Source organism: Mustela putorius, unplaced genomic scaffold (assembly GCF_011764305.1).
Source record: "Mustela putorius furo isolate JIRA1106 unplaced genomic scaffold, ASM1176430v1.1 tig00000480_pilon_pilon_pilon, whole genome shotgun sequence".
Classification (NCBI taxonomy): domain Eukaryota; kingdom Metazoa; phylum Chordata; class Mammalia; order Carnivora; family Mustelidae; genus Mustela; species Mustela putorius.
Genome location: NW_025421397.1, coordinates 580,280 through 593,782, shown reverse-complemented (window position 1 = coordinate 593,782; position 13,503 = coordinate 580,280). Strand labels below are relative to the sequence as shown.

The window sequence follows — 13,503 nt, the reverse complement described above, 5'->3', positions numbered from 1 at the left end:
CTCCTGTAGGCAGCTTCAGTAAACTTCCCATGTTTTGGTAGGGAAAAAAGTAGACCAACTTAAATTAGTCTAGAAATCTTTTCTTTTCTTTTTTTTTTTTTCAGAAATTACACAATATATTTTTTTTTAAATGCCTTCTTGGGGTGCCTGGGTGGCCCAGTGGGTTAAAGCCTCTGCCTTCAGCTCAGGTCATGATCTCAGAGTCTTGGGATCGAGCCCCATATAGGGCTCTTCGCTCAGCAGGGAGCCTACTTCCTCCTCTCTCTCTCTGCCTGCCTCTCTGTCTACTTGTGATTTCTGTCAAATAAATAAATAAAATATTTTAAAATATGTCTTCTTTATAAACCCACTTAATATTATAAGCAGGATGATATCTCTAAAATTATAAATATTCACAACAAAAAATAAAACTGAGCAAACAGTACAATTAACTCTTACTAAAGTTAACAACTAAAGGTGACAAATATGGGAACATGCGCACATCCCGGCAAACAGATTTCAGTCTCTTGCCAGCAGATTTAAATTCCTTGAGGGCAGGTACTGATTCTTAATTTCAATCTGTTGCAATGAATCTCTATTACAGAACTAGGTCCCAGGTATACAACCATGAGCAGACAAGAGCTCTCTCCCTATGAAGTTTACCTTACATTCTAGAAATAGTGGATGACATTCCCCTAGAATTTTTTAAAAATTAATTTTAGGGGCGCCTGGCTGGCCCGGTTGGTAAATCACGTAACTCTTGATCTAAGAGTCATGAGTTCAAGCCCCACGTTGGGTGTGAAGCCTACTTAAAAAAAAGTAATAATAATTTTAAAGGTACTCGTGTCAGAAGGAAAACAGGGCTGAGATAGAATGAAAAACTGGGTTACCTGTCTACTTTAGATAGAGGGTCACCAGAGACCAATCTGCGTAAGCAACATTTGTGATTTAGGCAAAGAACTGAGACCTGAGAAAAAGCCAATCTAGCAAGAATGCAGACCACACATGCAAAGGTTCTGAAGTGACCCCGGAGCTGGCTGGGCTTGTTTAAGGACAGCTGAAGTGTACAGCAGGGACTGGAGAGCAGCCGTCCAAGCTGGACGGACCAACCCAACTGTAAGGGGAAATTTACATGTTACTCGGAGTGCAAAGGGAACCTGGTCTGGTTAGTGTTTTATAAGCACACTCCTGGGGTTCCATGGAAGAAGAGTCTGACAGGAGGGCAAGAGCAGAGCAGGGAGAACAGCGGAGAGGAAAAGAGGCCCAGCAAGAGATGGCAGGGGTTATATCACCTGGGGGCAGGTGTGGTGGAGAGATGTAACCTGTTAAAACTAAGTTTTGGAGGATGAATCAACAGGCCATCCCTCCAGAACTGTAGCTGGGGAGTGAAAAGTAGGACTCTAATATAATCCCTTGGTTTATCAGTATTAGTAACTATATCTATAAGTGTAGGTATCAAGGAAGCATTTAGAAACTTTAAAAAAAAAAAAAAAAGGCTTGAGTTCAGAGAAAAGAGCTAGGCTACCTTGATAAATGTGGGGGCCATCAATAAAAATTTACAAAGTGGGTTTTAGAAAATATATGGGGTATGGAATCCCAGATCCGTTCCTTGATAGCTTGTGTCCTTAGGAAAATGATGGGCTTCATTTTCTCACCTATAAAACGGGGATTAAAAAAAACCATTTAAAAAATATTACCTAGGGGCGCCTGGGTGGCTCAGTGGTTTGGGCTGCTGCCTTCGGCTCGGGTCATGATCTCAGGGTCCTGGGATCGAGTCCCGCATCGGGCTCTCTGCTCCGCAGGAAGCCTGCTTCCCTCTCTCTCTTTCTCTCTCTCTCTGCCTGCCTCTCTGCCTACTTGTGATCTCTGTCTGTCAAATAAATAAATAAAATCTTTAATATATATATATATATATATTATCTAGAGCAGAAGTCAGCAAACTTAGTGAAGGGACAAATAATAAAAAGACTTTAAGCTTGGTGGCCAGAGAGTGTCTGCCCAAAATACTCAAGACTGCCATGGAGCAGGAAACCGGCCACAGACAGTATGTAAACAGGGGAGAAGAGCTGGTTAAAATGAACCTGTATTTTAAAAATAAAGGTCATAGTTTGCCAGCTGCTGGTTTAGAGCAGTAGTTGTCCAAGGTAATCCTGGATCTGGAGTATCAGCATCACCTGGGAACCTGTCACAGACACAAATTCTGGACATCACCCAGGACTTTCACAACCAGCAGCTCTGGGGGCGGAGTCCAGTGATCGGTCATTATTACAAATTTCCAGGTGATGCATGTTAAAGTTTGAGAACCGCATGGTCAAGAAAATAAATAAATACATAGTGATTAGAACGAGTATCATTATTATTATTACTATTATAACTGGCTGCTAGAAGTTTAGAGTATAATTCCCAAAGACAGAAGCAAATGCTGGATTTTTATGGTATATCAAGCAAAAGAGAGACAAAATGCTAGAATCTAAGGTAGGCTTAGGTAAGACTACTTGAGAAATTAAAGATTGTTTTTTATGCTCTTTATTCTAAAGAACTCCTATATTTTCTCATATACTAATTAAGACATATTTTATTTAGTCTTGTTCACAATCCACTAGTCAAAACATATAATATAATCTCAAATATATATACATCTCCAATCTAATTTTTTTTCTTTTAAAGATTTTTTATTTCTTCATGTAACAGAGAAAGAGATCACAAGTAGGCAGAGAGGCAGGCAGAGAAATAGGGGGGGGAGCAGACTCCCTGCTGTGCAGAAAGCCCGATGCGGGGCTCGATCCCAGGACCCTGAGATCATGACCTGAGCCGAAGGCAGAGGCTTAACCCACTGAGCCACCCAGGCGCCCCAATCTAACTTCTAAGAGAAACAGTTTTAGGGGCTCCTGTGCAGCTCAGTCATTATGTGTCTGCCTCCAGCTCGGGCCGTGATCTCCAGGTCCTGGGATGGAGCCCCACGTCGGGCTCCCTGCTCAGCAGGGAGTCTGCTTCTCCCTCTGCCACCCACACTCCCGCTCATGCTTGTGTGCTCTCTCTCTTCTCTCCCTCTCAAATAAATAAAATCTTCTTTAAGAAATTAAAGAAAAAAAAAAAAGAAACAGGTTTAATGCCAATTAACTAATTCCCAGATCCCTAACAGCATATTATTCTCTGTTGCTATGACTAGTCTCTATTGCTAGGACCCAACACATTGTACTTATACAAGCACAGAATGAGCAAAGTTGTCAAATGTCATTTATTATTTTAACAGAACAATCTGACCTCTGGAAAAGGTTTAGAATCAATGGGGAAGTTAAAATATAAAGGGTGGTGCCAAGAAACAGAATGTAATACCATCCCTTTTTACATTATTTTTAATATTGGGATTAGAAACCAGAGATCTGCCTATTGAACATGCCTCAAATTAGATAAAAAAATTAGAGATGAGCAGTGCCTTGCTGGCTCAGTTGGTAGAGCATGTGACTCTTAATCTTGGGGTTGTGAGTTTGAGCCCCATGTTGGGTCTAGGTTACTTAAAAAATAAACTTAAAAAAAAAAAAGAATTATGGATGAACATAGAGGAGTCATGCCCACCATTACTATTAGGCTATGTTCATGTCAACAGACCTTTGCAAAATTCCATATGAAAACTAAAATAAAATCAGTACACAAGCTTCATAGCTTTAGAAGAAGCCAACAAGAAAGAGCAAGGACCAGACATCAGATCATCTCCCGGAAGAGGGAAAACAAGCGTCCACAACTGGAAAACAATTCAATCAAGCAGACAGCACGCAATATTTAAGAGCTAGGCAACAGGCACTGGCTGGTCTTCACAGTGAGCAGTCAGCACAGAGTGAAAAGATATCCCGACAGATACAGAGCATGCTCCCAGGGACCTAATGGGAAGAGAGATTTAAAAAACCAACCAGGAAGGCCATCAGCTTAATTTTAGGTAAACCCACAAAAATCTCTCAGGCTGCTCAGCTAATGAGAATGAATTGCCTGAAACCAGGGCAAGAGGTTAATTGAAAAAGCCAGGAGCCATCGAGGGCCTAAAAACAAATTTGTCTGTTGGCTTGTAAAAGGCCTAGATCATAAATGTATTTGTCCAGACTATATAACCTGCTCCTGGAAATGTTTATGAAGGTACAATGGTAAGATGCAAAAGAATGCCTGATTTGCCCAGAAGTACAGTTTGACTTCGAAAACTAAAACTGGGGGGCACCTGGGTGGCTCAATGGGTTAAAGCCTCTCTCTTCAGCTCAGGTCATAATCCCAGGGTCCTGGGATGGAGCCCCGCTTCCTCCTCTCTCTCTGCCTGCCTCTCTGCCTACTTATGATCTCTCTCTCTGTCAAATAAATAAATAAAATCTAAAAAAAAAAAAAAAAGAAAAGAAACTAAAAATGATAATGAACTCCTCCAAAGTGACATTGATAGTATAAAGTTCCATGGTTCTAACATTGAGAATTTTAGAAATTCATGTAAAAATTCACAGCAGTGTCAAAGTGGAAACTATGGAACTAGTTAAGGGCAGCCACAACGTAAAAGAACTGGAGCAGCAAATTTAGGCTTCTATATTTAGCCAGGAAAATCCCATTACTTGGAGATCCTCTTTCCAACCCAACCTCTTACAAGAAATAAAACTTGGAAGAGATCAGTAATTTAAAACATTGTAACTCCCATATCTTCTTGGTGGGCTGCAGATACCAGTGTTAAGATAATCTGAAATTAAACCAACCACATTTTTCCCTTTCTATCATGTGATTATAAATTATCAGGGATCCATTAAATAACATCTAAAAGTTTAAACCCAGAGTTTTCCAAACTTACGGATTGTTCAGTATCTTCTCAAAGAAAAGATACTGAAGAAGATAGCGTTATTTCACTTAGTCTATTTAAATATGTTCACAAAAATCTAGATATAAACTCCATATGCTTATAGCATTAGTTTTCAAACAACTCTAAAGACAGAATCAATGTACAAAATAGCCACAAACACAAGTATAAAACCAGTACTATTTATACTAACAACCTCAATTCAATGAATAAAAGATATTTTCCCAAACAACAGGACTAGGACACAGCATGGGAACAGCATGCCGGTGTCATTATGGTCCTTGTGATTTTTTTTTCTAAACCACTTTTTTCTTCTTGAACTCCTACAAAAGCATACATAAGCCCATCAAGTCATTGGGCTTTATTTTGACTTCAAATTTTACATTTTCTTGGGGTGCCTGGGTGGCTCAGTCGTTTAAGCATCTGCCTTTGGCTCAGGTCATGATCCCAGTGTCTTGGGATGGACACATCGAAATCCCCGCTCAGCAGAAAGCTGGCTTCTCCCTTTGCCTGACACTCCCCCTGCTTGCGCTCACTCTCTCTCTCTCTGACAAATAAATAAATAAAACTTTTAATTTGAAAAGAAAAAAAAGCATCTGTCTTTGGCTCAGGTCAGGATCTCAGGGTCCCGGGATGGAGCTCCGAGTCCAGCTCTCTGCTCAGCGCAGACTCTGCTTCTCCCTCTACCCTCCCCTGCACTGGTATTCTTCCTCTCCACCCAAATAAATAAATAAAATCTTTTCTAAAAATTTACATATTCTTTTGTCTTTAAATTAAGATAATTATGATAGGACAACTTGGTTCCAGTACTTCTTGCTTGATCATATATATTTTATAATGATGGTAAGTGTACTATTTTTATATCTTATAATTTTATACTTTATACTATATAATTGTATAGTTTCATCTTATAATAGTTTAATAGTTTATACTTCATACTTTCTTATACTTTATAGTGTTTATATAGTTTATATATACTTGATATAATGCATAGTTGTACCTATTCTTAAATACACATCCTAAAGCTTTATATTCTTTTCCAAACTTATTCTAAATTTTTATTCTAAACTGTACTTACAGAGTTACAGAGAGATTGTCATAGTTTACTTCCCTGCCTTCCTAAGGCCACTACATAAAAGATACACCAGAGTTCAACTTCCGCAGCCTAAGATATCATGTAGACCTTTTGCTTCTCATTAAAACAAATATATAAAAATATATTTGTTATAATGAATACACACATATAGGTATAACTATATCCAAGCATGCACTAAACATTAATTATTATTTTACAAATTTAATGAGCATATTTAACTATGGATATTTTTAATATAAACATGAGAAAGAGTAAGCAAATACTGCATAATCTCATTCACATATGGTACCTAGAAAGTCACACTCATAAATGCACAGAGGAGAATTGCAGTTTCCAGGAGCTGGGAGATGGCAGAAATGGAAAGATGTTGGTCGAACAGTACCAACCGTCAGTTATGCAGGATGACTAAGTTCTGAAGATCTAATGAGCAGACAACCTGGTGACTATCATTAATAAAATACTAAATTGTATACTTGAAATTTGCTAAGAGTAGATTTTAAGTTTTCTCAACACTCACACAAACGATAGCCATGGGAGCAATAATTACTCAGAATGGTCATCATTTTATTCACCAAAATATCAACTCTATTTCTTTTTGTCTGATTTTTTTGTTTTTAAGATTTATTTATTTTAGAGGATACAGAGTGCAAGTGGTGGGGAGGGGCAGAGGAGAGGGAGAAAGAGAATCCCAAGCAGACCCATAGCGGAGCACAGAGTTCAAAGCGGTGCTGGAGCCCAGGATCCTGAGATTGTGACCTGAGCTGAAATCAAGAGTCAGAAGTCCAACCAGCTAAACCACCCAGGCACCCCTGCTTGATTTTCTTAACAGTCAGGGTGCCAAACATGCAGAATGCTGTTATTTCTCTGGATGCAAATAAATAAATCTTTATTTTTTGAAAAATCTTATCATAACCTCACATTGCGGCATACTCCCAAGAAACTTGCTTATTCCATCTGCAAAACTTCAAACTTTGGCTTGAAAGGTAAAGTTTTCATTCATCACATGGATAGTCCTAGGATGACCAGCAGAATAACTATCTAGGGAAGATATGCAAAGCCATTTAGCTAGAAATTGAAGATTTTCTTAAAAAATCTTCTGTAGTCAGATATTACTCCTCCTCACACTCACCTTGAACTTCTAAGTCTGAGAATTGCAAAAATAACTAAGTGTATAGAAGTGGTCATATAACCCAACAAATGAATAAATCATTGAGGGCAGTGGATCTCGATGTGTGGTCCCCAGACCAGTAGACTGAGCATCATCATTGGGAGAGCTTGTTAACATCAGAAATTGGAGGGGGTGTGGGTAGTCATGTGTTTTAACAAGCAGGTAATTCTTTTTTTTTCTTTTTTTGTTTATTTTGAGAGAGAGAGAGAGACAGTGACAGAAAGCATGAGAGGGGAGGTCAGAGGGAGAAGCAGACTCCCCATGGAGCTGGGAGCCCAATGTGGGACTCGATCCCAGGGCTCTGGGACCACAACCTGAGCCGAAGGCAGTTGCTTAACCAACTGAGCCACGAGGCGTCCACAAGCAGGTAATTCTGATACATACTCAAGTTTGAGAAACACAACTCTGGCTTATGATAAACAAGCCCAGATAACTGAATAGTCTCAGTCTTCACTATAACTAACACTGCCTCATAATTGGGAGGTTCTGGGCACACATTTTTTACCTTTCCCCCAGATATCAAGGTCAAGATTCTACCATGGTGTAGAGCCAGGGCAATTCAACCTCCAACTCAAATCAGGACAGGGGGGGTTGGTTGGCGACAAAAAAGCAACTATAGCAAACATGAAGGGAGAGATCTATCTGTCTAGAATGGCACAGACTATTCCAGAAGCAGAAAGAGAAACATGAAAACTTTCAAATTTCCATTTCTTTAGTTTCCTGACTAGTATAGCCCCATTAGCAATGAGTAAGAACTTCTGAGAAATGATCCCTTTTGAAAGCTATCAACAGAACTAAATTGAAATTGGTTACCTGAATAAAGCTCAGAAAATACTAAATATTTTAAGAGAAACAAAAAACATTACAAATTTAGAGAACTTTGAGCTCAAATAAACTGGTGTCAAGTTCATCTTTAAGAATTTTAAAATCACAACTTATAAAATCTCTTTGAAATTACATTCTTGCAAGCCTCAAGAAATACATAAACAAAATCAGCAAAAATCATAGTAATCATGTTTTTGTTTTTTAAATGATTGCTTATTCTGTAATTTCGAAATATAATTTTCATGCAGTCTAATGCAAACGATAATTAACATCTTTAATCTCTAACAATATTTATAAACACTAACAACTCTTGCTTTTTTTTCCATATGGTAAAATAGACATAACTTAGAATAATTTCTGCTTTTCATTTGGGAAATTGAGATAATGCTACACAGTCTCTTTCTGAAAGCAGATAAAGATAAAAATTTGAAAAATATAAGTGACCTACCCTAGATCTTAGATAGAGAATCAGATATTCTTGGTTCCTCAACCAGTTTTAAGTCTATAATTCAATTTATGCCAGTAGTTCTTTTTTTAATTATATAGTTAAGTACTTTTACTAATTCAAATATCCAAGTTTGGCTGAAATGTACTAAGCCTGACATTCCTCCTGTGCAGGACCACACAGGCTTGAATAAATGGGAACCACTCTGCACAGGCACATTTGATCTGGAACTGGTTCGTTTGCTCCTGACCCCCACCTCTCTTTGCACCTGGGACAAACAGCTCCTCATTAGGCCATTCTGGCTGAGAGCTCCCTTAGGCCCACATGCTTAAGTTGACTCTGACCCCCCGCAGAGGAGAGGGGGAGCCAGAGGGCACATCACCATGGCAACACCCCACAACAGACCCAAGCCACTAGCACAGTGCTCCCATCTTAGAGGTTACCTGTAGATCCACCCCCCAAAAGAGATGAACAGATACTCTGCAAAACCTTATCATTTCTTATGTGGAAACTAGCCATCTCAGTGGCTAGGTATAAACACAAACTTTTCCATTTAGCTGTGGTTACCGCATTTCCTGGTTTGCCCTACACGATCCGGGTTTATCCTTGTTATGTCTGTGTAATTAGCAGTGCCCCTGTTCTCAATAAAAATTGCCCTAGATTAGAGGCGCCTGGGTGGCTGGCTCAGTCAGTTAAGCCTCTGACTCTTGATTCTGGCTCAGGTCGTGATCTCAGGGTCCTAAAATCAAGCCCCAGGTTGGGCACCACTCTCAGTGGAGAGCCTGCTTAAATTTTCTCTCTCTCCTCCCTCACACATACTCTTTCTCTCTCTCTCAAATAAATAAATCTTTAAAAAAAGATCATCCTAGATGATTCATTGAACAATTCATTAGACATCCTAGATTCATTAAACAATGAATTATATGGCCGTCCTACACAAAGACCTATTTCAGCAAAGGGACAGGCATGAGAGACAAACCAGAGGCAAAGTTATTCATGGATGTTTGCCGGCCTACTCCTCTAGGCTACTTTCCATACTTTATTCAGTGACTGGAGACTCTTTTAACAATGATCTTAAAGTCCAACTAAATAAATAATTCTCAGGGACAAAGCAGATAGTAAGTCTTCTTCCTTCTGATTTCAAAGGTGCCTAGAACCATCCAGAGCCTACTCTGGGGTATGAAGCATACCCCTAGATGGTACAATGTGAGGGATCCATCCCTTTACCCAGTTCAGCTGTAGAAACATCACTTTTGAGAATATTATTTATAAATTCCTCCCCCAAAATGGCCCTGTGCCTACTATGAGAGCCATACTAAGTGAATCCAGATGCCCAAACGGAAAAGTGGCAAAAAGCAACAGAGCCTGATGATTGCACTTGTCCTTTCAACAAATATTTATGAAAAACAATGTGGCAGCCTTTATATCTTTGAAGCCAAACCTCAGATGTGTTTTGTTTGGTCCAGATAGGAATCTCAAATGTTTAAAATATTTGCTAATTCTTTAAAATATGAAGTCATACAAAAAATCCAGACTTCCACTCTTAGGAAACCAGAAGCTCTGACAACACCAGACTTGTATCTTGTTAATGCAATTTGCAACTGGTGCTGAGTAACTCCCTGAGAAACAAGCATCACTCCTGGTCCTTGGTCCTTACTCAATCTCCACCTCACTCAACCAGATCCCATGCATTTGAGTTTGCAACCCTGCTATATGGCTGGAGATAATCCTTCATGGAACAACATCTGGCCTTTCAATTTAAGGATCCTCTACCAGGGATTCTCTAGGATCAGAGTAAACTGGAATCCATATCTTTAGACCAAAGTCTCAACAGGGAAATGACAATAAACAGGAAAAGTTAGGGGTTTTTTTCTCTTTTATCAAACGGGCATATGGTTCCCAGTATTCCTACAGGATCAAAAGGAAGAAATGAGCCTAAGCCTGTTGTTATTTGTAAAACAATAGCACATTCAGCCTCAAATACCTAAATACATAATTAAGGTAAAAAAGGGGGGGGGGCATGTTTTTAATGATCCTCTAACAACGAAGCTGGGAAGGGCTCAACAGCCACTGTCAAGAATTTTAAGTGCTTCGACCTTAAAGAAACTTTGACCATCAATGACATTAGCCATGATGTATCAGATCTGAAGAAAATACTTTAACATAAGCTACCCAAAATCATAAAACATTCCTTACAGTCCTGGGAAAATGCAATTTCTTCCTCCTTACTGAGAGAACCAAAAAAAAAAAAAAAAAAAATCTTAATACAACAAAATTAGTGATAATTTTCAGATATAAAGAACATACTGCACTCCCATTTCAACAGAGGTAAAAGCTAAAAATAAGCTTTGAACAAATAAGCACAAAGTGAAATGCATTTTAACCGTGGATTTAAATGTTGAGATCAGGGACGCCTGGGTGGCTCAGTTGGTTAAGCAGCTGCCTTCGGCTCAGGTCATGATCCCAGCATCCTGGGATCGAGTCCCACATCGGGCTCCTTGCTGAGCAGGGAGTCTGCTTCTTCCTCTGCCTCTGCCTGCCATTCTGTCTGCCTGTGCTCGCTCTCTCCCCACCCTCTCTCTGATAAATAAATAAAAAAAAATCTTTAAAAAAAATTAAAAAAAAAAAAATTAAAAAAAAAAAAAAATAAATGTTGAGATCATTTGTAAAAAGGTATTTTAACGGTGGTCATATAACTTAAAACTGTTCTCTTCAGTTCTGAATGTTAAGGTATTAATCTAGCTTACAAAGTAATTGATGAAAGCTAAGACAATGAGCTTTTATTTTCCTCAATTCAGCTACAGGCCTTTTGTGAATAACCCTTTCAATGACAGATGCTAAAATAATGAATTAAGAAAAAAAGCCTATTTGCAGGATGTTTTTCTGCCTTGACTACTATTAATTTCCCAGCTACTCAAGGAACAGCCGCATGTTGCAACTGAGACTTTGTTTACATATAGAGAACATTATTTTTCTAAAGCATCTAAAGCACTTTGCAAACATTAAAGAGCTGTTTTTAGAATAGCATTTCAGGGGCTTAGCACATGATAAAAACTCCTTACACTTTTATTTTAAAACGAGTTTTCAAAGACTTAATCACTGTCACAAAGTTTTGTTTAGATTCCTCCAACCATTGGTAAAGGGGCTTGCCTGTTTTTAAGAAAGTAAAAATGCACTTTTTGGTAACAGACACTTCAATTTAGTAGACTTTGGAGAAATATTAGAAAATAGGTCTTGGCCTCTTTTACGAAATGGCTTTTTAAATCTCCCAAGCTGGTATCTGTCTCCAATTAATGCGGAAACACACACACAACAACAACAACAACAACAACAACAAAACTGTTTTAAAAAAAAAAAAAGGCAAAACGAAACAAAAAGTTTTCTTTGCACTCAAAATCTAAACGCAGATTCCTACTTGGTGACATCGTTGTCGACTAACTTTTCCCTAAACTCCCAGACACGCAGGTGCTGCCGTTACTAGGACTCGACGTTCCACGTGGGTTAAGGTGCAACACTCCACCAAGGCGGAGAGTGAGTGCAGGGCCTCGAGGACCCCAACTCTCCAGTGCCTGGTCTCACGCACACGTACAGACGCAAACCAAGGCCAAGGCCAGGCTTCCCTCCTCCAGGCACACCCCAGACACCGCAGTCCTCCCAAGACGAGCGCTGCTCGCCGCGTCCTCCTGGGGCGCACCCGCTGCTCCACCACCCCGGGACCACTCTCCGCCTCCCTCCCGCTCTCCCGCTCCCGCCGGGCGTCCGCTCCTGCCACCCCGCCCACCCCCGAACGCTGGCTCCAACACTCCTGGTCGTCGGGACGGGAGGAGTGGACGCTGGAGCGCGCCACGTGGAGGGCGCGCGCTTAGCAGCCCGACCACAGTCCATCAGCCCTTCCTCAGGGGTCCCAGCGCCTCCAGCCCCGCGACTCCTCCCCAGGGCGCCGGACCCTCCCCCGCGCCTCGAGCCTCCGTCTTGCCTGATTGGGGTCTGTGGCGCGGAACACGTGGCAGGCCATCTGGGACTCGGGGTCGTCGGGCTGCGCCTTGATCAGGTAGGCAAAGTAGGTGAGATCGTGGCTGTTGTGAATGAAGCGCGAGATGTGCTGTGCCTTGTGCTCGAAGATGAACACCGCCGGGTTGGGCTGCGCCGCCGCGGGGCCGACGCCCCCAGCGGCCCCGACGCCGGGAGCGGGGACACAGCGCAGGAAGGGCGCGCTGAGCACCAGGAGCACCTCGCGGGCGGCCGGCGCCCCGCAGCCGCCCGCCTCCGGCTTCTGGCTGCGCCGGCGGATCTCAGCCATGAGCCAGGGCAGCATGGGCAGCGTGGTCCTGCGGTCCAGGCACGACCCCCCCACGTACCACAGCCGAAACCGTTTGTCGCCCGGCTTCCCGAGGCCCGGCTGCGCAAGGGCGCCCGGCTCGGGCTCCAGAGGGTGCGGGAACGGCTCATCCTGAATGCAGCTGGGGGGCTCCATAACTCGCGCCCCACGAAGGCACCGAGGCGGCCGGGGTAGGCGCGCCGCGCCCCCGACTGCCGCGCTGAAGGCGCCGCCGAAACCGTGCCAGCTGCCGCACCCGGGCCCCGCGCCCTCTCTGGCACGGCAAGACCACGAACTCCGCGCTTCAGCGGCCCTGCCCCATGCGGCACTCCCCCCGGCGCGGCTCGCAGGCTCGGGCGGCGGGCACCCCGGGGAGCGCCCCGCAGCCGGACTGGCAGGAGAGGGCGGCTTAAATCGCCATCCTCCTTCCTCGCGCTAGCGCCTCGGGGCCGCACTTCCCCCTTCCTGCGCCGCGGACCCCGCGCCGCTGCCGGTCGCCGCCTGCTCCAGCGCTGCAGAGCCGCTGCGGCCGCCGCGCTCGCCCCGGGCAGGCAGACGGAGGCTGGGCGGGGAATGGGCTGTGGGCGGGCGGGGTGACTTGGGGCGGAGCTGACTCCTACCAGGGTGACCGGCTGTCACCTGGAAGGTCGGGGCCGCCGGGCTTCGGCGCGATCAGCCCTACGGAAAGGGCCTGCGAGCACTGTTCCGCTGGAAAACAACAATACCAAAACGTGGCCACGCTGGGCCGCTCCCCCTAGCTGTCGCCGCGGCCCGGCTCGCTGCTCCTCCTCCCAACTGTTCCCGTCCCTCCCTCGCGCCTTCCTTCCTTCCAGGCTGCTACTTTAATCGGGCT

The 13,503-nt window shown here is 42.9% G+C and overlaps 1 protein-coding gene across 2 annotated transcripts in view; it reads right to left on the bottom strand.

Moving 5' to 3' along the window:
* The window catches only part of TBC1D4 (TBC1 domain family member 4), a 189,353-nt gene extending 175,850 nt beyond the window's left edge, over positions 1-13,503 (bottom strand). Inside the window, exon 1 of one of the 2 annotated variants that reach the window (XM_004754372.3) lies at positions 12,309-13,503. In XM_004754372.3, coding sequence (XP_004754429.1) covers positions 12,309-12,806 — 498 coding nt within the window. In that variant the 5' untranslated portion in view covers positions 12,807-13,503. The remainder of the gene's footprint in view (positions 1-12,308) is intronic. The other variant, XM_004754376.3, reaches the window with a different exon arrangement.